Source organism: Procambarus clarkii, chromosome 94 (genome assembly GCF_040958095.1).
Source record: "Procambarus clarkii isolate CNS0578487 chromosome 94, FALCON_Pclarkii_2.0, whole genome shotgun sequence".
In the NCBI taxonomy this organism is placed as follows: Eukaryota; Metazoa; Arthropoda; class Malacostraca; order Decapoda; family Cambaridae; genus Procambarus; species Procambarus clarkii.
Window position 1 is genome coordinate 10,662,660 of NC_091243.1, and position 26,007 is coordinate 10,688,666.

The 26,007-nt window shown below is 47.5% G+C and overlaps 3 protein-coding genes across 10 annotated transcripts in view; 2 read left to right on the top strand and 1 right to left on the bottom strand.

The window, feature by feature from the left end:
- The window catches only part of Lrp4 (LDL receptor related protein 4), a 222,350-nt gene that overhangs the window by 63,861 nt on the left and 132,482 nt on the right, over positions 1 to 26,007 (bottom strand). The gene's annotated exons all lie outside the window — the stretch shown is intronic.
- Positions 9,561 to 15,087, top strand: LOC138360028 (uncharacterized). Of its 4 annotated transcripts, none has more exons than XM_069319945.1 (9): positions 9,620 to 9,712; positions 9,883 to 10,070; positions 11,432 to 11,878; positions 12,209 to 12,370; positions 12,708 to 12,809; positions 13,311 to 13,436; positions 13,803 to 13,867; positions 13,995 to 14,090; positions 14,409 to 15,087. In XM_069319945.1, exons 3-9 carry the CDS (start codon positions 11,449 to 11,451, stop codon positions 14,457 to 14,459), a joined length of 1,032 nt encoding a protein of 343 aa, XP_069176046.1. In that variant the 5' UTR covers positions 9,620 to 9,712; positions 9,883 to 10,070; positions 11,432 to 11,448; the 3' UTR covers positions 14,460 to 15,087. The 4 variants fall into 4 exon arrangements, with proteins under 4 accessions (XP_069176045.1, XP_069176046.1, XP_069176047.1 ...); XM_069319946.1 differs by having other exon boundaries at positions 9,883 to 10,006; XM_069319947.1 differs by having other exon boundaries at positions 9,883 to 10,002.
- LOC123747347 (uncharacterized) lies at positions 19,634 to 23,609 on the top strand. Its single transcript, XM_045729507.2, has 5 exons — positions 19,634 to 19,712; positions 20,473 to 20,661; positions 21,006 to 21,209; positions 21,709 to 21,836; positions 22,500 to 23,609. The coding sequence occupies exons 2-5, from the start codon at positions 20,517 to 20,519 to the stop codon at positions 22,530 to 22,532; spliced, it is 510 nt and encodes a 169-aa protein (XP_045585463.1). The 5' UTR covers positions 19,634 to 19,712; positions 20,473 to 20,516; the 3' UTR covers positions 22,533 to 23,609.

The following is a 26,007-nucleotide window of genomic DNA, read 5'->3' on the forward strand; positions in this document are numbered from 1 at the left end:
CAATTTAAACTCGAAGCTCAGTGTTCCTAAATCATGTATTAGTCTTGTTATAAAACTCTCTTTTTCACATTCAGCTTTATGCTTCATGAATGTGGAGTCCAAGGCGAGGCTGTGTATTCTAACAATGGTCTAACATTGTCAGTGTAAACCCTCCAAACACACACCGAAACTACGACGTTGGTACAACGTTCGAACAAGTTTTAACACTTCCTAACCAGTTATAACAACCAATATAGCAAGTTGTAACAACGTTCTAATACGTCATAAACACGTTAAGCCAAGCTGTAACAACTTTATTACAAGTTGTAACAAGCGGAAAATAGAGACAGTTACGGTTTGTGTTTCCAGGGAATTGTCTTTAGTGTTCTTAAGACTTTTAATAGAATTGTTTATATTTACCAGTTGGCCTGTGCTACTGATATTATGATGTTTATGAGTGCTGCTGGAGTTATTGTTGCAATTATATCGGCTTTGTCCTTTTCTCTTCTGATTCTTGAAGTGGCCATTCCTCTGACTGTGTAAATTCCTTTTGATCTCTTTATCACTCCCAGTTAGATTACCTTACACTTATTGGTATTGAACTCTAATAATAATTTTTATTCTCACTGCTGGAATTTGTCAGGATCTTACTGCAATAGAGTCTAGAGATACTTCTCTAGAGTCCTATTAGGGTTTTACTCTCCTCGTCAGCTTTTCATCGCACATAAACATAACGTTAACAACTTTACTCTCTCTCGGGTAAGTCATTCATGTACTGCCATTCATATACTATTCCTAACATATGTAAGTCATATGTTAGGAATATCAAAGACATAGGACCTGAGGTTTGTGGGACCCTGAAAGCCACAGTCTCTCATGACTGTGACCCTTTGTTTCCTATCCATGAGGCACTCCGTTATCGAGTTCGGTGTCTTGAATGCCAGTTATCCAAGGTTAACTCTCCATGTTGTACAGTTGCCTTTTGTGTAGAATAGTGTCAGATGCTCTTTGATGAGTCTAGGAAAATGTAATATACCCAACTTTCATTATCTTGTCGTATTTTGGCGAGTCTGGCGGAGAACTCTGTCAAGGTTGTCAGCCAAGACATTCCTTCTCGGTCAACGGAGAAGATACCAGAAAATGGGGAACTTTATCATGTCCCCGCTCACTTCGTCCCGTGAAGCAGCCTGTCGCCCTGCTGTCTGTCGCACCCTGACACAACCTGTCTCTACTGACAGTGGCCCCACTGAGCCAGTGGCCCCACTGAGGCAGTGGCCCCACTGAGCCAGTGGCCCCACTGAGGCAGTGGCCCCACTGGGGCAGTGGTCCCACTGAGGCAGTGGTCAAGTGGTGGTCAGTAGAGGGTGTGCCAAGAGCTAGGAGCTGCAGGTGGCACAACACCTACACCAAGCACAGAGACAGGTGCAAGCGGCCACCCACCCAACCATCCATTCCAACATGACGAAGTGACCTATTGATCATTTCCAGCGGCACATTGATCAGCGCAGTCGGCTTATAAAAGAAGGGTCTCGGGTTCGATTCCCAGGCAAAGCGAGACATATGGGCTCGTTTTCGTACATCTGCTGCCTCTCTTCACCTACCAGTAAATATATACGTGGGAATTAAGCGACTGTTGTGCATACAAGGGGAAGGTGGGTCACGGACCTCGGGGGGACTTCTTTAAACCATACAGGTTCCTGTCCCCCGATTTACGGGCTCACCATAGCCCGTGCTACATGGACACTTCGTCCTAGGTAGCTAAATCTAAAACAACGAAATGTTCCCCCGACAAGATTAACAACACTGAGACGGTTGGGCCTCCGTTAAGTTCAGACTTTACTACAACTCGTGCTCCTAACAGAGCGTCGCACTTTAACGTATATTCTACCCAAGGCCCTAAATCGTCGCATTAGAAAATGGTAGCGACTCGCGAAATTGACATGTTCTCCCGTTTTCTGTTTTGGGTCCTCAGGGGCCAGATTCACGAAGCAGTTACGCAAGTACTTACGAACGTGTACATCTTTCTTCAATCTTTGACGGCTTTGGTTACATTTATTAAACAGTTTACAAGCATGAAAACTTGCCAATCAACTGTTGTTATTGTTATAAACAGCCTCCTGGTGCTTCGGAGCTCATTAACTGTTTAATAATTGTAAACAAAGTCGCCAAAGATTGAGAAAAGATGTACTGGTTCGTAAGTGCTTGCGTAACTTCTTTGTGAATCTAGCCCCTGGTTGGTTAGGATAAGGGCGTTTTAGTACGACAGTTTCTTGACGTTGGTAAAAATTAGGATGAGTAGCTGGTTAATTAAGGCCGCCATAATAACTGACTGACCAACCAGCAAGTATACTTTCGTCCTTAACTTAATCCAAGACTAAACCAAACGTTAAACTTTCAACACTTCTCTAAATGCTTCGCTCACGTACTACAAATACAAATAATTGTCAACAGAACCATAGTACCCAAAAACCTTCCCTAGGTCTAACTATAAATAAACTTAAGTCTATATATGTAACTGAAAACTCACACCCCAGAAGAGACTCGAACCCATACTGCCAGGAGCACTTTGCAACTGGTGCATAGGACCCCTTAACCACTCGACCATCACGACCAGACAAAATTATATATATATATATATATATATATATATATATATATATATATATATATATATATATATGTCGTACCTAGTAGCCAGAACTCACTTCTCAGCCTACTATGCAAGGCCCGATTTGCCTAATAAGCCAAGTTTTCATGAATTAATGTTTTTTCGTCTACCTAACCTACCTAACCTAACCTAACCTAGCTTTTTTTGGCTACCTAACCTAACCTTACCTATAAAGATAGGTTAGGTTAGGTTAGGTAGGGTTGGTTAGGTTCGGTCATATATCTACGTTAATTTTAACTCCAATAAAAAAAATTGACCTCATACATAGTGAAAAGGGTTGCTTTATCATTTCATAAGAAAACAATTATAGTAAATATATTAATTCAGGAAAACTTGGCTTATTAGGCAAATCGGGCCTTGAATAGTAGGCTGAGAAGTGAGTTCTGGCTACTAGGTACGACATATATATATATATATATATATATATATATATATATATATATATATATATATATATATATAATTAAGGCGGGTTAAGGCGTACCTGTTATGCCAGTTGCTGGAAGGCTTCTGTGCTGGCTAGGGTTCGAGTCTCCTGGTGGGAAAGTGTTCTAAAGTTGTATACTTCACTCTCGTGTTTAGGAGAGTTGTGCCTTAAGCATGGACACTGTGTCTTCCCATATTAACAGGGACTTGATGAAATAAACGTATAAATGACCCCTCACTTGCTCTAGTGCTCTTGGGAGGTGTTGATCTTTGGGGTATTTAAATACTCCAAAATTACCATCTCTTTAAGGGTCTGAGCAGGTGGTGGAGCAGGTTAAGGCGTACCTATTATGCCAGTTGCTGGAAGGCTTCTGTGCTGGCTAGGGTTCGAGTCTCCTGGTGGGAAAGTGTTCTAAAGTTATATATATATATATATATATATATATATATATATATATATATATATATATATATATATATATATATATATATGCATGAATTTCCGTCGATCTAAGACTGGAGGAAAGGCACTCGGAGCTAGCTTCACCCAACTTTTCAAGAAGACACATGGGTGGTACACGACTGCCATAGGCTAGTCAGGGTCGGCCACATTGCCACCCCCTCAAGAAATATCGGTTCTACAGCGACCCTCTGCGATTTTGATGCAGTCTGAAATCAGGGATTTAATTTCCGTAGAGATTTTGAAACGATTTTCTGAGTGTTGGCAGGCGTAGAGTGCGTGAGTGTTGGCAGGTGTTGAGTGCGTGAGTGTTGGCAGGTGTAGAGTGCGTGAGTGTTGGCAGGTGTAGAGTGCGTGTGTTGGCAGGTGTAGAGTGCGTGAGTGTTGGCAGGTGTAGAGTGCGTGTGTTGGCAGGTGTAGAGTGCGTGAGTGTTGGCAGGTGTAGAGTGCGTGAGTGTTGGCAGGTGTAGAGTGCGTGAGTGTTGGCAGGTGTAGAGTGCGTGAGTGTTGGCAGGTGTAGAGTGCGTGAGTGTTGGCAGGTGTAGAGTGCGTGAGTGTTGGCAGGTGTAGAGTGCGTGAGTGTTGGCAGGTGTGGAGTGCGTGAGTGTTGGCAGGTGTAGAGTGCGTGAGTGTTGGCAGGTGTAGAGTGCGTGAGTGTTCGCAGGTGTAGAGTGCGTGAGAGTTGGCAGGTGTAGAGTGCGTGAGTGTTGGCAGGTGTAGAGTGCGTGAGTGTTGGCAGGTGTAGAGTGCGTGAGTGTTGGCAGGTGTAGAGTGCGTGAGAGTTGGCAGGTGTAGAGTGCGTGAGTGTTGGCAGGTGTAGAGTGCGTGAGAGTTGGCAGGTGTAGAGTGCGTGAGTGTTGGCAGGTGTAGAGTGCGTGAGAGTTGGCAGGTGTGGAGTGCGTGAGTGTTGGCAGGTGTAGAGTGCGTGAGTGTTGGCAGGTGTGGAGTGCGTGAGTGTTGGCAGGTGTGGAGTGCGTGAGTGTTGGCAGGTGTAGAGTGCGTGAGTGTTGGCAGGTGTAGAGTGCGTGAGTGTTGGCAGGTGTAGAGTGCGTGAGTGTTGGCAGGTGTAGAGTGCGTGAGTGTTGGCAGGTGTAGAGTGCGTGAGTGTTGGCAGGTGTAGAGTGCGTGAGTGTTGGCAGGTGTAGAGTGCGTGAGTGTTGGCAGGCGTAGAGTGCGAGAGTGTTGGCAGGTGTAGAGTGCGTGAGTGTTGGCAGGTGTAGAGTGCGTGAGTGTTGGCAGGTGTAGAGAGCGTGAGTGTTGGCAGGTGTAGAGAGCGTGAGTGTTGGCAGGTGTAGAGTGCGTGAGTGTTGGCAGGTGTAGAGTGAGTGAGTGTTGGCAGGTGTAGAGTGCGTGAGTGTTGGCAGGTGTAGAGTGCGTGAGTGTTGGCAGGTGTAGAGTGCGTGAGTGTTGGCAGGTGTAGAGTGCGTGAGTGTTGGCAGGTGTAGAGTGCGTGAGTGTTGGCAGGTGTAGAGTGCGTGAGTGTTGGCAGGTGTAGAGAGCGTGAGTGTTGGCAGGTGTAGAGTGCGTGAGTGTTGGCAGGTGTAGAGTGCGTGAGTGTTGGCAGGTGTAGAGTGCGAGAGTGTTGGCAGGCGTAGAGTGCGAGAGTGTTGGCAGGTGTAGAGTGCGTGAGTGTTGGCAGGTGTAGAGTGCGTGAGTGTTGGCAGGTGTAGAGTGCGTGAGTGTTGGCAGGTGTAGAGTGCGTGAGTGTTGGCAGGTGTAGAGTGTGAGTGTTGGCAGGTGTAGCGTGCGTGAGTGTTGGCAGGTGTAGAGTGCGTGAGTGTTGGCAGGTGTAGAGTGTGTGAGTGTTGGCAGGTGTGGAGTGCGTGAGTGTTGGCAGGTGTAGAGTGCGTGAGTGTTGGCAGGTGTAGAGTGCGTGAGTGTTGGCAGGTGTAGAGTGCGTGAGTGTTGGCAGGTGTAGAGTGCGTGAGTGTTGGCAGGTGTGGAGTGCGTGAGTGTTGGCAGGTGTGGAGTGCGTGAGTGTTGGCAGGTGTAGAGTGCGTGAGTGTTGGCAGGTGTAGAGTGCGTGAGTGTTGGCAGGTGTAGAGAGCGTGAGTGTTGGCAGGTGTAGAGAGCGTGAGTGTTGGCAGGTGTAGAGTGTGTGAGTGTTGGCAGGTGTAGAGTGCGTGAGTGTTGGCAGGTGTGGAGTGCGTGAGTGTTGGCAGGTGTGGAGTGCGTGAGTGTTGGCAGGTGTAGAGTGCGTGAGTGTTGGCAGGTGTAGAGTGCGTGAGTGTTGGCAGGTGTAGAGAGCGTGAGTGTTGGCAGGTGTAGAGAGCGTGAGTGTTGGCAGGTGTAGAGTGTGTGAGTGTTGGCAGGTGTAGCGTGCGTGAGTGTTGGCAGGTGTAGAGTGCGTGAGTGTTGGCAGGTGTAGAGTGCGTGAGTGTTGGCAGGTGTAGAGTGCGTGAGTGTTGGCAGGTGTAGAGTGCGTGAGTGTTGGCAGGTGTAGAGTGCGTGAGTGTTGGCAGGTGTAGAGTGCGTGAGTGTTGGCAGATGTAGAGTGCGTGAGTGTTGGCAGGTGTAGAGTGCGTGAGTGTTGGCAGGTGTGGAGTGAGTGAGTGTTGGCAGGTGTAGAGTGCGTGAGTGTTGGCAGGTGTAGAGTGCGTGAGTGTTGGCAGGTGTAGAGTGAGTGAGTGTTGGCAGGTGTAGAGTGCGAGAGTGTTGGCAGGTGTAGAGAGCGTGAGTGTTGGCAGGTGTGGAGGACACGTGACCTCTGGGGGGGGGGGTGAGGACGTTTGGACTGTGTAGCCTTGTAAGAAAATAACCGGAAGATATAACCGGAAGTGGGTAATTGGTAAAGTTTTTCCATTGAGGGACACTTCCTCTTGGACAAGTGTCCGACCGCTGTATCCTACAAGTGTCCGACCGCTGTATCCTACAAGTGTCCGACCGCTGTATCCTACAAGTGTCCGACCGCTGTATCCTACAAGTGTCCGACCGCTGTATCCTACAAGTGTCCGATCGCTGTATTCTACAAGTGTCCGACCGCTGTATCCTACACGTGTCCGACCGCTGTATCCTACAAGTGTCCGACCGCTGTATCCTACAAGTGTCCGACCGCTGTATCCTACAAGTGTCCGACCGCTGTATCCTACAAGTGTCCGACCGCTGTATCCTACAAGTGTCCGACCGCTGTATCCTACACGTGTCCGACCGCTGTATCCTACAAGTGTCCGACCGTTGTATTCTACAAGTGTCCGACCGTTGTATCCTACAAGTGTCCGACCGTTGTATCCTACAAGTGTCCGACCGTTGTATTCTACAAGTGTCCGACCGTTGTATTCTACAAGTGTCCGATCGCTGTATCCTACAAGTGTCCGACCGCTGTATCCTACAAGTGTCCGATCGCTGTATTCTACAAGTGTCCGACCGCTGTATCCTACAAGTGTCCGACCGCTGTATTCTACAAGTGTCCGATCGCTGTATTCTACAAGTGTCCGACCGCTGTATCCTACAAGTGTCCGACCGTTGTATTCTACAAGTGTCCGACCGTTGTATTCTACAAGTGTCCGATCGCTGTATCCTACAAGTGTCCGACCGCTGTATCCTACAAGTGTCCGATCGCTGTATTCTACAAGTGTCCGACCGCTGTATCCTACAAGTGTCCGATCGCTGTATTCTACAAGTGTCCGACCGCTGTATCCTACAAGTGTCCGACCGTTGTATTCTACAAGTGTCCGACCGCTGTATCCTACAAGTGTCTGATCGCTGTATCCTACAAGTGTCCGACCGCTGTATCCTACAAGTGTCTGATCGCTGTATCCTACAAGTGTCCGATCGCTGTATTCTACAAGTATTCGCTTTATTTTCCATATACTTTTCTGACCTTGCATATATATATACTTGTTCTCTCCTGTTCTCTGTATTTTGTACCCAACTTCCTGATTTTGTATTTTGCTTCTTGGCGGTCTATTGAATCATGGGTTATGTTGTCTCAGACTTATTTTTCCTTGTAGTTGGTGTGTGTGTGTGTGTGTGTGTGTGTGTGTGTGTGTGTGTGTGTGTGTGTGTGTGTGTGTGTGTGTGTGTGTGTGTGTGTGTGTCTCTGTGTGTGTGTGTGTGTGTGTGTGTGTGTGTGTGTGTGTGTGTGTGTGTGTGTGTGTGTGTGTGTGTGTGTGTCTGTGTGTGTGTGTGTGTGTGTGTGTGTGTGTGTGTGTGTGTGTGTGTGTGTGTGTGTGTGTGTGTGTGTGTAGGGGGGTGGGGGGGGGATCATTTGACCCATTTGCGTTTCCGGCTTCCACTCATGTTCTCTCGATCAACTTTCTCTCCGTCTATTTCCACCTTGTCGATTTCCCTCGGTATCTTGTATGTTGCGAACATGTGTATGTTTGGGAATGTATGCACGCTTACATTTGTGCAATTATGGTTGTGTATATGTATGAAAGTTAGTATATCTGACAATGAACCTCAAAATGTGACATACAGTCGTGACAAATGCATCGTGAAGCATGACCTGCGAGCAAGACCCCCGTTACAAGTGCTCGCGTTACAAGTGTCCAATACACCAAGTGTTACACTTATTGTCTCGTTACCTTTGTCACCCTTGTCATGTCATTAGAGCTGACGTCACATTAACAAAGTTCTAAGGCCCCTAAGACTATTTCAACCAATCAACGTCATCGCTACTCTTTAAGTAAACTTAACTCATTTTATTCTATCCTTACCAAAGGGAAGGGAACTATCAGGGGGGGGGGGAAGCGCCAAGCCATTACGACTATATAGCACTGGGAAGGGGTCAGGATAAGGATTTGGGATAGAACGGGGGAAAGGAATGGTCCCCAACCACTTGGACGGTCGGGGATTGAACGCCGACCTGCATGAAGCGAGACCGTCGCTCTACCGTCCGACCCAAGTGGTTAGGTTATCCTTACCAAAATAAAGAGATACATTTTGTGTTTTATTTACAGTATGCACAAGGTACATGACGCCATCATTTTTATTCCGGCACGTGTGCGTACCAGGAGACCGTGAAGCCTACGCCTCGTGTGCGTCAGTCCGGATGTCACTCACAAATTATTAGGTTTTGTGTCGTCTAATCCCGGGAACGCGCATCAGCAGACATATTATATATTGCTAAAGATTGGGCGCGGACTGTTCTGCGTACTAGTGGGGTCCATTGCGTGATAATCGGGCCCTCGCTGCGTAGTAGTTGATCTCTTTACGCAGTATCTTGACTGTTTCTACACAGTAGCCAGGGCCCCTCGACAGGTTTTGGGCAGAAGTCGAGATCACTCGACTGGTGAATGACCTCCTAACTGACCTCAGTCAAGGTCAACAGGCAAGACCCTAATTACATTAAACTCACCTTAGTAACTGAGATCATTGAGAGGGGGGTGAAGCCCCCCCGAGGTGCAGCTCGAGGCTGAGCCACAGGGACCACGGCCCCCGTCACCACTCCGTCCCTTTCCCGCCACATTACTGGTGTTGCTCCTTCAACTCCCGCAACTGTGCGTGAAACATATGGCTAGTCCTGCTTTACTGATCCCTCTTGTATTTTGCCTCATGTGCTTGCAACACACACACACACACACACACACACACACACACACACATTAGTGTGTGAACTATTCAACACTGGTGGGATGCGAACAAGGGGACACAGGTGGAAGCTGAGTACCCAAATGAGCCACAGAGACGTTAGAAAGAACTTTTTCAGTGTCAGAGTAGTTAGTAAATGGAATGCATTAGGAAGTGATGTGGTGGAGGCTGACTCCATACACAGTTTCAAATGTAGATATGATAGAGCCCAATAGGCTCAGGAATCTGTACACCAGTTGATTGACGGTTGAGAGGCGGGACCAAAGAGCCAGAGCTCAACCCCCGCAAGCACAATTAGGTGAGTACAATTAGGTGAGTACACACACACACACACACACACACACACACACACACACACACACACACACACACACACACACACACACACACACACACACGCACACACACGTCACCTTAGAGGTTCCCACGGGGGAGGGGACAACGTAGTTGAGGCGGAAGCAAATTACAGAGGGCTGTTACTGGCTAGTCACTCACACTACAAAAGACTGGTCGGAGCGGAAGGTTGAGGGAGGGAGGGAGGGAGGCACCTGCAGCGTCTGATATATAAGCTCCAAGACAGCGAGACCCCGTCACAACACCCAGTACCCCTCCACGGACAGGCACTACCTACTACTCTGCTGACTCAGGTGAGTAATGCTGACTCAGGTGGGTGCTGACTGTGTCAGCTCACTGCTGACACACTCAGCTCCCTCACCAAGTTCACGGTGTAACGTTCACTCAGCTTGTTACAAGTGCCGGTTATCTGACCACAAATACTGACTGATCCAGTTTAAACTTGGATATGTATTTGTCACAGCTCCTCGCGCACCTGCCCGCGCACCTGCCCGCGCACCTGCTCGCGCACCTGCCCGCGCACCTGCCCGCGCACCTGCCACACGTGTACGAATCCTCACCAGGTGACAAGCGTACAAACAGCGTACGTACGTACACCGACCCACGCAGCCTAAGCACCCAGATTTTTCTTTCCGAAATTAAAAACAAAAGGTAGAGTAACCTAAAGTTTGCTTTTATTGCCTAAAAAAAACATTTAATTTCTATGTTTGCGTAGTACACATGTGAGTTTGGACTTGTGTGACTGGCCAGTGGCAGGTGGATCCAAGGTATACCCCGCTTCACGCTGCATGTACACTAAAAGTTTACTTTACGTCCTGGACTATGTTCAGGACTAAGGTATACTTGCTAGTTGGTGAGGGAGTTTTGGCCTTAATACCCCTCCAGAGGTTGACAGGCCTTCAGCCCTACACCAAACCAAGTGAATGGCAGGTTTTGGAACACTGTTTGGGAAACGTCGTCGTCCCTTCACCTTCTAGTGTGTGGTCTGGTCAACATTGTTTTTGGAAAGCTCACCCTAGAGGTGTAGGGTGTCGTGGGGGAGGGTGTAGCGGGGTGTGGAGGGAAGGGTGTAGTGAGGTGCAGAATTAGGGAAAAACTAGATTTCAATTGATGACCAAACCACAACTCAGAAGATGGAGAAATGACAACGTTTGGGTCCGTCCTGGACCACTGTCAAGTCATTATACGTGATAATGGTTCAGGACGGACCGAAACGTCGTCGCTTTTCAATCTTCTAAGTTGTGGGCAGTGTCTGGGATGCTCCCGGACGCAGGTTCGAATCCTCGTCACGGCCCCTTGTGGATTTGTTCATCTGATGCATCACTCTATTGTGATTTGTGTGTGTGTAATTCAGCCTCATATTGACTCATCGTGTGGATGTTAATTATTAGGGCCCAGGTGGGATAAGGCTTGCAGGATGTGTGAGACTTATGACGTATGATCAAATGAACAAATCCACAAGGGCCGTGATGAGGATTCGAACCTACGCCCGGGATGATCCCAGACGCTGCCTTACTCGATCCTTATGAGGGAGCAATAGCACTCCAGGTTGCAATTCTATTTACCATGTCGTGGTCCAGGTGACTAAGGCAGCGTCTGGGATCATCCCGTACGTAGGTTCGAATCCTCATCACGGCCCTTGTGGAATTGTTCATTTGATGCATCACGCTATTGTGATTTATGTGTGTATTGACGTATGATATCCAAAATGACGCAGAGTTATCTAGTGTCAGACGTACCACATACACGAAAGCTGTCTGAAGTGATCATAAGAGAGTTGAATGGTAGTTGACTGTTTGAATGATCGTCTCCTTCAGCACATATGGGAGAGTAAGAAGGTGCGGTAATTACTCTCAGGTGAAGTTAACACACTCAAGGAAGTAAAGACCCCCCAAGATAACCATTTACTATCGGCTATCAGAACTATATATACTATCGGAACAGGCTATCGGCCTCGCCCACCCCGGCGTTAACTGCCTGTTAGTGAGACGAGTCTCCCGTGTCTTCCTCAGCACTCTGGTAGTTCATCATGGTGAAATGGATGACGACGATGTTGGCGCTGATGATGGCGACCCTGGCGGGGGTGAGCGCCTTGCCGCAAGCTGTAGCCGACACCACTCCTGGTGCCTCTAGCACCACCCCAGGTGCTTCTCTCAACACGACAGATTCCTCGCTCAACGCGACAGATTCCTCGTTCAACGCGACAGATTCATCTCTCAACACGACAGATTCATCTCTCAACACGACAGATTCCTCGCTCAACGCGACAGATTCCTCGTTCAACGCGACAGATCCCTCGATCAACGCGACAGATTCCTCGTTCAACGCGACAGATTCATCTCTCAACACGACAGATTCCTCGATCAACGCGACAGATTCCTCGTTCAACGCGACAGATTCATCTCTCAACGCGACAGATTCATCTCTCAACGCGACAGATTCCTCGTTCAACACGACAGGTGAGTTAAGCACGCCGCCTCAGAGCCTCGCGAGATGCTCTAAATAGCCATCCAGACATAATAAGAATCTTTACCATTGAGCCAAACACCTTCAGTGAGAATTAAGACAGGAAATTCCTGAAGTACTTTCGTATTTAATAATACATCTTCAGAAGAAATTCACGTGTTCATTTCTCCGTGATTATATATTTTGTTTATATATATATTCGCAGTATATACTGTATATATATATATATATATATATATATATATATATATATATATATATATATATATATATATAACAATTCCAGTGCTGGTTTAATTAATGGTGATTTCATCTGTGAGCAGATCCAAAGGCAGGACCAGAAGGACTCGACTCACGAGAAATAGGAGAAAATACGACATCAACAATGAAAAACGTGACAGTCATGTCACTGACCCCGGAGTGTAAGGCTCGCATGAAGGAGTGTTCAGTCCTCCTGACACCCGGACCTCTGGGACCTCCTAATGGTCTGTATATCTCTCATTTTCTCTTAAAGTAATGGGGGGTTTCTCTTACAGCAATGGGTTTTCAATGGGAAGTGTTTTATGCGGGCCAAGTGAGGGGGGGGGGGTAAAATGTCACTTTATGCAAGGAAGGATTCCTTTGGTAATTAGCAATTACTATTCACCCTTTCATTTGGCTGCGTATTGGGCTATCTTTGCCGTCGCTGTCCAATCACTGTCTCTCAAACTCTAAGCACTCCCTACCCCACACTTCCACAACAGAACTAATTATCTGTAAATCATTTGAGGCTAAAGTATATCAACAAATCAAATGTGTGTGTATCCTTCCCCCCCCCCACAGTGGTGGACGCGTGTTCTGCCTCCAATGACACCAACTGTTCCTCCAAGTTCACCACCTGTAAGATCATGGAGTACCGCCCCGTCACCAACCGTTCCTCCTCCAGTAAGTTCCTCACTCCAGAGTTTGTGTGAGAGAGAGAGAGAGAGAGAGAGAGAGAGAGAGAGAGAGAGAGAGAGAGAGAGAGAGAGAGAGAGAGAGAGAGAGAGAGAGAGAGAGAGAGAGAGAGAGAGAGAGAGAGACAGACAGAGAGACAGACAGACAGACAGAGAGACAGACAGACAGACAGAGAGACAGACAGACAGAGACAGACAGAGACAGAGAGACAGACAGAGACACAGAGACAGACGGAGAGTGAGAGTAAACGGGAACAAAGTTTAAAAGCTTAAAAATAGGAAAAAAGGGATAGAAAGAGAAAGACATAGAAGAGAAGGAGAGAGAGACACAATGAGTGACAGAAGACATGCTAATAGAAATAACAATCAAATCTCCATGAATCTTATACCACGTGGAGCAGAGGGGACGCGAGTGTTCCACAAGCACACTAAGAGTGCTTGTGGCGGTGCTCCATAATGTGTTCTCACGCTCCTGCACCACTCTCCACAGACTGGCGCCTGTGTCTGGGGGTGCAGGCGCCGGGGTGCGAGGGACGCGCGCAGGCCTGCAGGAAGCTCCTCCACTCCTCCGAGGCCTTCCACCATCACAAGCTTGACTGCATGACACAACTCACCGGTCAGTAATATGTCTTTGGCTTTGCTGTTGGCCTTAGTTACCACCTATTGACCTCATATTCATTGACCACCTGTCACACTAATAGGTCGATCGTCTAATAGGTGAGTACACCCATTATTCTCTGTACCTTACTCATTATTCTCCGTATCTTAATCTTTACTCACCATTCACCATACCATAATTGTTAGACTAGCTCAAAAATTTAAGCATAATCATATGAAGATGAAATTAAGGGTAAGTACTTGTAAGTATCGCCCAGAAGCTAACATCTTGCATGCAACAACACGCTCTTATTACTCAACTCTACTACCTCCTTCCCCCTCAACTTGCTCAAATATCGTTGATAACAAGCACATGTCTCCACAGGCTGTCCCCTTGACCCGAGGGTCGACCCAGAAGCCCGGGAGTTCATGAAGCAATGCGTCGAGCCGGTAAGTGGAGCCAGCTCTCTCCGTCGTGGTCTGGTGCCTATCATAAAGTATAGTGGTGACAAATGCACTATTTCTAACCTTTGGATAAATATTGTTGTGTGCTTAACGTGTCTCGTCTGCCCTCCAGAGCCTGAAGGCGGACCTCGAGGCCATCAACAACACCTTAGTTCGAGACGAGGTTCTTAGCAGTTTCGACTCTTGCTTCAAAGACAACGAAATTCCGGTATGAGGGAAACAGTTTACTACAGAAGTTTACCTTATGTTCTCTAAAATTTTTATAGTTTCCGCTGCAAATTCCCTAGTTCCTACTGAAGCTCCCCTAGTTTTCAATGGAATCTTCCCTTTTTTCACTTTAAACTTCTCTAGTTTCTCCCAATTCTACCTTAATTCCCTCTGAAGTTTCCCCCTGAAGCTTTCCTAGTTGAATTTTTTTTTCCATTAAACCCATATTTTTATATGAAAATTTTCATATTTTTATATGAAAATCTGTTTAATGATCTTCGATGCAGCGGCTCTATAATGTAACATTTTCTTTGATCAGGGAGCGATCAAATGTCTGACGAAGAGCTGCATCAACGTGATCGTCCTGTGAGGCGACAGCTGGCTCATGGCGCCCCAGCTGAGGCCACCTACAGCTGGCTCATGGCGCCCCAGCTGAGGCCACCTACAGCTGGCTCATGGCGCCCCAGCCGAGTCCACCTCCAGCTGGCTCATGGTGCCCCAACCGAGGCCACTTCCAGCTGGCTCATGGTGCCCCAGCTGAGGCCATCTCCAGCTGGCTGATGGCGCCCCAGCCGAAGCCATCTCCAGCTGGCTGATGGCGCCCCAGCCGAAGCCACCTCCAGCTGGCTCATGGCGCCCCAGCTGAGGCCACCTCCAGCTGCCTTACACCCTGGGCGGACCACACGACCCACCACCACCTGGAGGAGCCACATACGACTTCCGGGGGGTTGATACTGGGGACCCCCGTGGTCCCCAGTGACCACGGGGGTTGTCCTGGAGTCAGTGGGGACAGCAGGCTGACCAGGACACCAAGGACACCTCAGCCCAGTCACCCCGGCCGACCCTCACCTTCATTAGGTTTTGTTATCATTGTTCTGTCGTCGGAAATCCGTATTGTGTGGCATTTACTACTGTAGTTTTGTTTACATGTTTTGCACGTAACTCATGTTTGGTAACATCCTCACCACTGTTGTTCACCACATTAAAAGTTTTACCTACGAATGTTTACATTATACTCCTCGAGATGTGCACATTCAACCCTTCCTCTCAAGTTACCTCAACAGGTAGAAAACGGTGCACTAAAACACTTGAACCGAACCTAGCCTAACTACACCGATCGAGCAACCCAAGCATAGAAAACGTGAATGTTGGCGAGCCGTTGTGATTTATAATACATCATATGTTATCCGTTGGGGATTTTGGCGTCAAAATTCGATATATAATAATACAGGAAAGTGTATTATTCAATACAAAGTAGGCCATTGTACTGGCCCGTATTGGCCTAGTATGGGCCAGTACGGGGCAGTACGGGGCAGTACGGGCCAGTACGGGCCAGTACGGGCCAGTACGGGGCAGTACGGGCCAGTACGGGGCAGTACGGGGCAGTACGGGCCAGTACGGGGCAGTACGGGCCAGTACGGGGCAGTACGGGGCAGTACGGGCCAGTACGGGGCAGTACGGGGCAGTACGGGCCAGTACGGGCCAGTACGGGGCAGTACGGGCCAGTACACCGGTAAAAGGCCTACTGCTTCGTATTTGGCAGCTCCTGTTTATACCTGGTAGTACAGTCCGGTTTGTTCTTGACTCACAATTAATAATTCCGGGTTTGAATTCCGTGCGGGACCGAAATGGTTGGACGCATGTCCTTTCGCCTACCTTTTGAGGGGGTAGGCGAAAGGAAATGCGAAAAGGAAAGGAAAGTAAAAGGTTGGACGCATTTCCTTTTCTTTCCTTTTGTGGGGTTGCATCCTGGGTGGGGTCAGTAATTCGACCCTGGGGGAGACCTCGGTATAAGCCTAACGTATATAAATACACTTTGGCTGCCTGTCCCCCAAACACAATGAATTATACCCAACCTAACTCCAATTGTTGTTACTGGGTTAGGGGCAGCTACATCACAGGGTCGTATGAACCTCGTCCTCTCCACGTCTGAAAACAACGGAGCTTGACGGCTATACGTCGCCTGTTGGCTGAAAACTACTGCGCCTTTCAGCATAGTAATGGGGTCTGCTTGACACTGCTGTGTCAAGCAGACGCCTGGCAACCCCCGGCATCCTTCTCAGAGCGGAGTGCCAGACCGCTCGCACTTTCGTATAGTCAATATTGACTTATTAAATACGTGCATATGTGACATACTAAGCATACTAGTTTACCTTGAAAAGCTTCATAGAAAACACCGACCTTACCTAACCTTCTTAGTATGTTAAGATAAGCATCTTATTGCTTCGTAATTACAATTATTACTTAACCTATTATAGGTATAGGTTAAGTAATAATTGTAATTACGAAGCAATTAGATGCTTATCTTAACATACTAAGAAGGTTAGGTAAGGTCGGTGTTTTCTATGAAGCTTTTCGAGGTAAACTAAAATATTCACAATAAATTAGTATGTCACATATGCATTTATTTAATAAGTCAATATTGACTGTAAGAAAGCGCGAGAATGGGTTGCTCAGTGACCCCCAGACGATAGAGGCGTAAAGTATTTTATGAACTATGTCGAAGCCGAACGACAAAAACTACAAAGATCCCTCCGAAACTCTAAACTCAATTTATTTATTTATATATATATATATATATATATATATATATATATATATATATATATATATATATATATATATATATATATATATATATACAAGAAGTTACATTGGGGGGTTAACAGAGAATATAGAAAATAAGTTGAATTAACATTCTTGTAAAGCCACTAGCACGCATAACGTTTCGGGCGTTTCAATGGTGCAAAATATGCTGTAACTTTTTCCAGTGGCATCTGACAGAGCACAAGCCAAATGCCCGCCACCCTTTCAAGGGCACTTCGGAAGTCCTCCAAGCCCTCTAATCCCGGCCAAGCCGAAAAAAAACAGGTAAAACATCTTCCAACTTGCCTGTGACCCCGGGCGTCGCATAAAGCGGACCGATGAAGAGGAATACAGGGTATTGAAACCCAAGGGGCAATAATCGTGTTCCTTTGACCGGCGGGACCCAGGCGGATCGCAGATATCAAGATGTCTGCTCAACGTCAGGATGACCCAAGAGTTTTTTCCTGTGGTTTAGTCACCCCTTGTGTTGAGGCGTCTCCAAAATACCAAAATAGACGTTTTCTTTATACTTAATAGTAAAAGAAAACGATACTCCAATACGTAAACTACTGTAATTTGGGCGTCCCTAAAAAGCAGACCATATAATTATAATTATTATTATATGGTTTACTTTTATCAAGAGTAACTCACTTTATCGTTATTTAAATGTTCCACAAGAGAAGACCAGGTGATGAACACTATAATACCACTATCTATGGTACTATATAAATGTTCATTAGATAAAACACAAAATAACCGACCTACCTCAGCCGGTCCAAGGCCAGTAAATACAACGCTCTACAATACGTACCTGAAATCAAAGAGACAAAATTTAGTGACAACACTATACAACAAACACTAAGACTATACTAGACAAGATAAATGAGTAAAACATTTAATTATGAATATAGTCTCGTTTGCCATTGTCGGGTGATAGGAAACCTACATCAGTGTTCACATCACAGACATTAGACAACATCAATACCCAACAAATGTTTGAGACAGGTGGAGAGAGCGAATTGCGCAATATTCCAATAACGTACGACATAATAAGGAAGAGAACTGACACATTGAAAGATTTTGAAAGTTTTTTTTAAAGTCTCCGTGGTGTAGTGGTAAGACACTCGCCTGGCGTTCCGCGAGTGCTTTGTCATGGGTTCGTATCCTGGCCGGGGAGGATTTACTGGGCGCAATTCCTTAACTGTAGCCTCTGTTTAACGCAACAGTAAAATGGGTACCTGGTTGTAACAACGATTCTTCACGGCGGGGATCGTATTCCAAGGACCTGCCCGAAACGCTACGCGTACTAGTGGCTGTACAAGAATGTAACAACTCTTGTATATATCTCAAAAAAAAAAAATCCCCAGCTCTGGACGGAATTCAATGCAAAGTAATAAAGTAACTGGGAGATGAACTCTACCTACCACTGAAACTCGTTCTCAGAAAATCTCTGGACCAAGGGATAGTTCTAATAGATTAGATAGATACCATTGTTATCCCCATTTTCAAAAAAAGGCAGAAAGATCTCGGCAGAAAACTGCGGGCCGATCAGCACGTTTACAAGCTCACGGAGAGAATTGTACGGGAAGGAATCGTTCACCATCTCACAGTGAACAATCTTGTAACATCAACGTAACATAGTTGTTGTTAAAGATAAATCCTGCCTTACAAACCTGCTCTCATTTTTGGAGACGGTAACCCACAGTTCAGACAAAAGACTTTCAGTAGATGTAGTTTACACGGACTTCGCTAAAGCTTTTGATTAAAAGCTTTAGCGAAAGGAAATTAAAAGGATATGGAATAAATGATAGAATACTGGAACGGATAAAGCAATGGTTAAAAAGAGAGAAAGCAAAGGGTTGTCCTAAATGGAAATGAATCTGACTGGAGAAATGTAGTGAGTGGGACACCGAAAGGCTCCATATTGCCTTTTATTTGTCATTTAAGAATGTTATCATAGATTGACAGGTAGTCGCCATTAATGAATTCCAGTTTTAAGCTGACCATTCTAATCCCATCCCTTTAACCCAGAACTTAAATTAACCATGGAGGTCTGTGTCTCTCTCTCTCTCTCTCTCTCTCTCTCTCTCTCTCTCTCTCTCTCTCTCTCTCTCTCTCTCTCTCTCTCTCTCTCTCTCTCTCATAACCTAATAGCCATGCGGGTGCGCCATTCTCCGGCACGTAAATGTCAGACAGCGTGATAATTTTGACAGATTACATCCTGTCATCCTCCGGGATATGTCTGTAGATTTGTCCATTGTTAATATAATTATATAAACGTAAGGATTGTGTGAAACGACACGTTGAGAGAGAAGGGACAGGAGTGTGTACATTTGTGCCTACAGGATTGAACTTCAGCTCCTCGACCCCGACTTTCTAGCCACCGGTTGTCTAATGCAATGACTGTCGAGCTATTTTTTTCAATTATACCTACTTTTAAATTACCCATCACCCGAAATTTTGTTTTGTGACAGTGTTCAGTGTTCACATCTTGTTGCATAACAGTGTCCTGTGTTCCCATTTCAGGGTTGGCAAACAGAGCAGAACAACACTGACAAATAGGCACAGGAATACAGACATAAATGTATAGAGGCACCCCACATGTAAGCTACAGTTACTAATATTATCAAGAGTTTAAATTTTTTGTCCATTTGGAGAATATTTCTACTCCTGAAGCCCTGCCTGGGGAGGGGCTAGGTATCTCCGGTACTTGCTTGGTCTGTGAGGCGGTTTGCACTCTCAGGTTGCAAATGTGCAAGGCAGGAGGCACTTATCCTAACAAACGAATCAAACTGTAATCACCCACTCACATGAATAGCTCGCCCCTCGTCATGACGGACTGATGCAACAATCGAGGCACAATTCAACCTCTACTGACACAAACCTGTGGACATTGTGGGCGTGTGTGTGTGTTGGAGTATATATATGTATATATATGGGTCCCCATCCACAACACAACCATAGGCCACCGACCAGTCGCCACTACAACACTCCTGGTTCCTGGTTCCTGCTTCCCCCCTACACGACCCGTCACCAGGTGTGGTAGGCGAGTGTGTGACAATTAGCTCCCTGGGTGTACCGTCTTTCCCTGGGTGTAACTCTGGGCCCCCAGGGGCTACGAATTTTTAGGTTTCTAATTTGGGGAAAATCTAATTTTCTAACTTTTTCAGCATTTATCGTATTTTCCCAGTCTTAACTGTTATAATGTGTAGGTTATGGACGTCTCCTGCATACGACCTCCTCTGACTCTCACTAAGACGACCCCCCCTCTGTCTCTCTGACTAAGACGACACCGCTCTGTCCAACGGCGAAGACTTCATTATATAAACACAAAAAAATCACCCTAATGTGACACATATCGATGAGAAAACCAACTGGAGCAGTGGAGGCGACTCGAACCAGCGATCTAAGAACTCCCAGCCGCGCACTTTACCACTGTACCACGACGTGTGTGAATCTGGAGCTGGCATGTACGCTTGATGATCTGCTTAACATCCCCCCCCCCCCAAGCTCTCTGGTGTAGGTAATGGGTTAAACTTGGTCTGGAGGCTTCCGTAGAAGCCTCCAGACTTCCTGTGGATTCGGTGGGATCCCAGATTGTGTAACCTGTGGCAAGTCGTGGTACAGGGGTAAGGTGTGCGGCAGGGAGTTCTTTGATCGCTGGTTCGAGGCACCTCGTTGCTCCCCGTCCAACGATGTCGACCTCCATTAACTTGTCTAGCGACTTCCGTCTGCCTGTCTAGTGGAAAAAGACCTTTACTGCGTCTAAAAGCGACGATCTTCTTATCCCTGTCTAGGAGCTACGACCTGCCTGTCCCCGTGAAGGTCATCATATACGCTAATGAGGAGTGTGGCGGTGACAGTGGCGGTGCTAGCGGTGCTGGCGGTGACAGTGGTGGTGGTGACCGCCGGCCCCAGGAGAGGAGGCTGGCCCGGTCCACCACACTGCCACAACCATGGACCTCCTTCCCTTTTCATCAACCTCAGTAAGTCAAGCTGGTGTGTGTGTGTGTGTGTGTGTGTGTGTGTGTGTGTGTGTGTGTGTGTGTGTGTATTCACCTAGTTGTGTTTGCGGGGGTTGAGCTTTGCTCTTTCGGTCCGCCTCTCAACTGTGTGTGTGTGTGTGTGTGTGTGTGTGTGTGTATGTATTCATTAATGGTAATTGTGCGTTGTGTGTGTGGAGTGGTGTGTTTGGTGGAGGTGCTGGTACACGCCTGTGTTTAAACAAATATATACATAAACATTGATGTTACCTTAAGTATCCAATCTCTGAAAGAGCTCCTGTGACCAGAAACTCTATAATAAACACTAATTCCCCTCTGTAACACAGCACTGGAGCTGTGTAACCAGACCAACACTACCCAGTGCCAAGCCAACATGAGGAACTGTCTGATACAGGGCAGACCACAGCCTCCAAATGCAACCATCAAGGCCCAGTTCTTGGCCAACGTGACGGCCTGTGCCCAGGAGCTAGGCTACAACATCACCGCCATAGACATCCCCAACCCCAGGCCTCACTGCTCCGGGGGCTCCGGTTAGTATCTAGGGGGAACTGGCTTGCTTTATCCATCTAGGATTCAACCCCTCTCTCTTTCCTATTCAGGGTTCTCCTAATTAAATTCTTGCAGCGTCTACCTTGAAGTTACCTATCTAGTATATAATCATAGCGGATCTATCTAGTATAAATCCGATAGATAGATTACATAGACTAGATAGATTACCTGTCTAGTATATAAACATACCGGTGTGTTGACCAAACCGCACACTAGAAAGTGAAGGGACGACGACGTTTCGGTCCGTCCTGGACCATTCTCAATCCGATTGTGGACCACAATTGACTGGATAGTGGTCCAGGATGGACCGAAACGTCGTCGTCCCTTCACTTTCTAGTGTGTGGTTTGGTCACCATATTTCAGCCAGGTTATTGTGACTCCTCGTCTGCACAGGGGAGCGGCCGCACTCCATACACTACACGCTAACTGTAAGAGAATAGGCCGCAGAAGGACGGCATAAAGTGGACATTCTTCCCGCAGGTTCCAGGGAGTTCGGTAGGAACAGGTGCCGCCATCACCACAGCCTCGAGAGGTTCTTCCGAAGTATTGGTCTCACCGAGACCCAGTTTCTGCCCATGTTACGCTGTCTCTTGACCAGGAGCGGTGAGGTGAGTAGTGTGTGTGTGTGTGTGTGTGTGTGTGTGTGTGTGTGTGTGTGTGTGTGTGTGTGTGTGTGTGTGTGTGTGTGTGTGTGTGTATTCACCTAGTTGTGTTTGCGGGGGTTGAGCTTTGCTCTTTCGGCCCGCCTCTCAACTGTCAATCAACTGTTTTCTAACTACTATTTTTTCCACGCCACACACACACACAGGCAGCAGCCCGTGACAGCTGACTAACTCCCAGGTACCTATTTACTGCTAGGTAACAGGTAAGCCCTTAATCTCCGGTTAGTGTTCAATACAGTGACCCTTCTCTCCTCAAGCTCCTTGTCAATGTTTATTTTTTCCGGACTGTTTACGGAATTTCCTTGAATAATCTCTTCCTGTAAGCCATTCCACAAGTTTATAACTCCAAGGCTGAAGATGTTCTTCCTGATATATGTGTTCCTGAACACTAGTAGTAAACACTCTTTACCTAACGTGTTCCTCTGGCTGTTCATAGAACAAAACTACAGTATTATGCACAAACTACTACTAATAGTCTTATGCCTAATTTGTATTTGTAAATATTAAAACACAATAATACCGACGTGTTCTATACCTCAGCCTCGACAGGTTAGGTTGCCCAAATGATCGCACATAATGAAGAAACCTTTCGTATCTCTCCCCCCACAGCTTGATAGGTTGAAGACCTGCATCAACCAATAGGAGACGAGCATCAATCAATAGTAGATGTGCATCAACCAATTGGAGAAGTTACCCGACCATCAGATGTATATCGACCAATAGGCAGAGAGTGTATTAACCAATGGAAACACTTCTAAACGTCCTGGACCCGGCTGCCCTCTTGATGAACCTCTTGTCACAGCTCTACTGACCACTCCCTTGATAGGTCCTCCCCTGGTGCACCTCTTACACCTTCTCTCACCCTGGCACGCTCTTGGGTGGGGGGGTCTCTCTCACCCTGGCACGCTCTTGGGGGGGGGGGTCTCTCTCACCCTGGCACACTCTTGGGGGGCCTCTCTCACCCTCACACACTCTTGAAGGCCCTCTCACCCCTCACACACTCTTGAGAGCCCTCTCACCCTGGCACACACTTGAGGGGCCCCCCCTCTCACCTTCACACACTTTTGAGAGCCCTCTCACCCTCACACACTTTTGAGAGCCCCCTCACCCTCACACACTCTTGAAGGCCCTCTCACCCCTCACACACTCTTAAGAGCCCTCTCACCCCTCACACACTTTTGAGAGCTCTCTCACCTTCTCTCACTCTCCACAAGAATTAAAATTCAAAATGCAACATAGCAGAAGCAAGCACAAGATCAACAACAGCAGCTGCAACAGTAATATTTCGAACGGTAGCAACATTATTAACACTAGAACCTCCTACACCCCCCAAAAAATGGAGACAATTTTCAAAGAAACATGTGAGTATTGGCTTGATTATTAAGAGACGACTGTGCCAAGAACGAACCTTACTAAGAACGAGTTACTAAGTCAACAACAACACTAGAGAGAGTTAAAGGAAGTCCCAGCTGCGTGTGGAGTACCAGTCCCCAGGATGAACAAACCCAGCCAGTTTCTTCCTCCTCTTGGGCGCTGCTGTACATGGCGGTCTGTACACTTGCAGGATGAACAACGCTGCCCCAATAAACTCGACCCCCTAAAGAGATCACTGGCAGCTGTAGGCGCTGATGTCTCGTACAGCAACGTGTCCCGAGGTCCTGATATGTATACCTTGTACTCACTGGCTTTCATGTGACATAAATATAAGTGGCAAGCACAGTGATTGTTTTCTTTTCCTGTTGGTGGTGGCTGTGTGTGGAGTAAGGTGGCCCCACACACACCTGTCTAGTGCTGTGTGTGGAGTAAGGTGGCCCCACACACACCTGTCTGGTGCTGTGTGGAGTAAGGTGGCCCCACACACACCTGTCTGGTGCTGTGTGTGGAGTAAGGTGGCCACACACACACCTGTCTGGTGCTGTGTGTGGAGTAAGGTGGCCCCACACACACCTGTCTAGTGCTGTGTGTGGAGTAAGGTGGCCCCACACACACCTGTCTAGTGCTGTGTGTGGAGTAAGGTGGCCCCACACACACCTGTCTGGTGCTGTGTGGAGTAAGGTGGCCCCACACACACCTGTCTGGTGCTGTGTGTGGAGTAAGGTGGCCACACACACACCTGTCTGGTGCTGTGTGTGGAGTAAGGTGGCCCCACACACACCTGTCTGGTGCTGTGTGTGGAGTAAGGTGGCCCCACACACACCTGTCTGGTGCTGTGTGTGGAGTAAGGTGGCCCCACACACACCTGTCTGGTGCTGTGTGTGGAGTAAGGTGGCCCCACACACCTGTCTGGTGCTGTGTGTGGAGTAAGGTGGCCCCACACACACACCTGTCTAGTGCTGTGTGTGGAGTAAGGTGGCCCCACACACACACCTGTCTAGTGCTGTGTGTGGAGTAAGGTTGCCCCACACACACACCTGTCTAGTGCTGTGTGTGGAGTAAGGTGGCCCCACACACACACCTGTCTAGTGCTGTGTGTGGAGTAAGGTGGCCCCACACACACCTGTCTGGTGCTGTGTGTGGAGTAAGTTGGCCACACACACCTGTCTGGTGCTGTGTGTGGAGTAAGGTGGCCCCACACACACCTGTCTGGTGCTGTGTGTGGAGTAAGGTGGCCCCACACACACACCTGTCTGGTGCTGTGTGTGGAGTAAGGTGGCCCCACACACACACCTGTCTAGTGCTGTGTGTGGAGTAAGGTGGCCCCACACACCTGTCTGGTGCTGTGTGTGGAGTAAGGTGGCCCCACACACACACCTGTCTAGTGCTGTGTGTGGAGTAAGGTGGCCCCACACACACCTGTCTGGTGCTGTGTGTGGAGTAAGGTGGCCCCACACACACCTGTCTGGTGCTGTGTGTGGAGTAAGGTGGCCCCACACACACACCTGTCTGGTGCTGTGTGTGGAGTAAGGTGGCCCCACACACACCTGTCTGGTGCTGTGTGTGGAGTAAGGTGGCCACACACACCTGTCTGGTGCTGTGTGTGGAGAGGTGGCCCCAAACACACACCTGTCTGGTGCTGTGTGGAGAGTAAGGTGGCCCCACACACACACCTGTCTAGTGCTGTGTGTGGAGAGGTGGCCCCACACACACACCTGTCTAGTGCTGTGTGTGGAGTAAGGTGGCCCCACACACACACCAGTCTAGTGCTGTGTGTGGAGTAAGGTGGCCCCACACACACACCTGTCTAGTGCTGTGTGTGGAGTAAGGTGGCCACACACACACACCTGTCTAGTGCTGTGTGTGGAGTAAGGTGGCCCCACACACACACCTGTCTAGTGCTGTGTGTGGAGTACGGTGGCCCCACACACACACCTGTCTAGTGCTGTGTGTGGAGTAAGGTGGCCCCACACACACACCTGTCTGGTGCTGTGTGGAGAGTAAGGTGGCCCCACACACACACCTGTCTAGTGCTGTGTGTGGAGTAAGGTGGCCCCACACACACACCTGTCTGGTGCTGTGTGGAGAGTAAGGTGGCCCCACACACACACCTGTCTAGTGCTGTGTGTGGAGTAAGGTGGCCCCACACACACACCTGTCTAGTGCTGTGTGTGGAGAGGTGGCCACCCCCGGTGTGACCTGAGGGTGGCAACCTCTACACACACAAAGTGCCGCTGGGGGGGGGGGGGAGTTCAAATAGCTTCGGCTATCACCTCCTTATGTGAGGTCACTGATGGTCGAGTGGTGTAAGGCACCGTGACACCAGTTGCAATGTGGTCCGGGTTCGAGTCACTTCTGGGGTGTGGAGTTTTCATTTGCATATATGTTTGGGGGTTCATTCAAGCTTGTTCGCATATATATATATATATATATATATATATATATATATATATATATATATATATATATATATATATATATATATATATATATATATATATATATATATATATATATATACACACACACATACTTATTTAATCTATGTTATCTTCCAGGAGCTTTCCTATCACCATCTGTGTATTTGCTTGCTGTTACAACTACTCCCATACTGTTGCTAGAACTACAGATTAGATAATAAGTCTATTCCAGTCATCATTAGATATGACCGTTATACTGGATATCATTTGATATATTCCTTGAACATTCTCACTTATGTTAGATTACTTCGCTTTAGTATTAA

Bases quoted from the DNA above. Each gene is read 5' to 3' on its own strand.
- LOC138360028 (XM_069319944.1), top strand. From the start codon at position 11,449: ATGGTGAAATGGATGACGACGATGTTGGCGCTGATGATGGCGACCCTG. The intron at 11,879-12,208 runs GTGAGTTAAGCA...ATCTGTGAGCAG, and splicing joins TTCCTCGTTCAACACGACAG to ATCCAAAGGCAGGACCAGAA. The intron at 13,868-13,994 runs GTAAGTGGAGCC...TCTGCCCTCCAG, and splicing joins TGAAGCAATGCGTCGAGCCG to AGCCTGAAGGCGGACCTCGA.
- LOC123747347 (XM_045729507.2), top strand. From the start codon at position 20,517: ATGAGGAGTGTGGCGGTGACAGTGGCGGTGCTAGCGGTGCTGGCGGTG. The intron at 20,662-21,005 runs GTAAGTCAAGCT...TCTGTAACACAG, and splicing joins TTCCCTTTTCATCAACCTCA to CACTGGAGCTGTGTAACCAG. The intron at 21,210-21,708 runs GTTAGTATCTAG...TTCTTCCCGCAG, and splicing joins TCACTGCTCCGGGGGCTCCG to GTTCCAGGGAGTTCGGTAGG.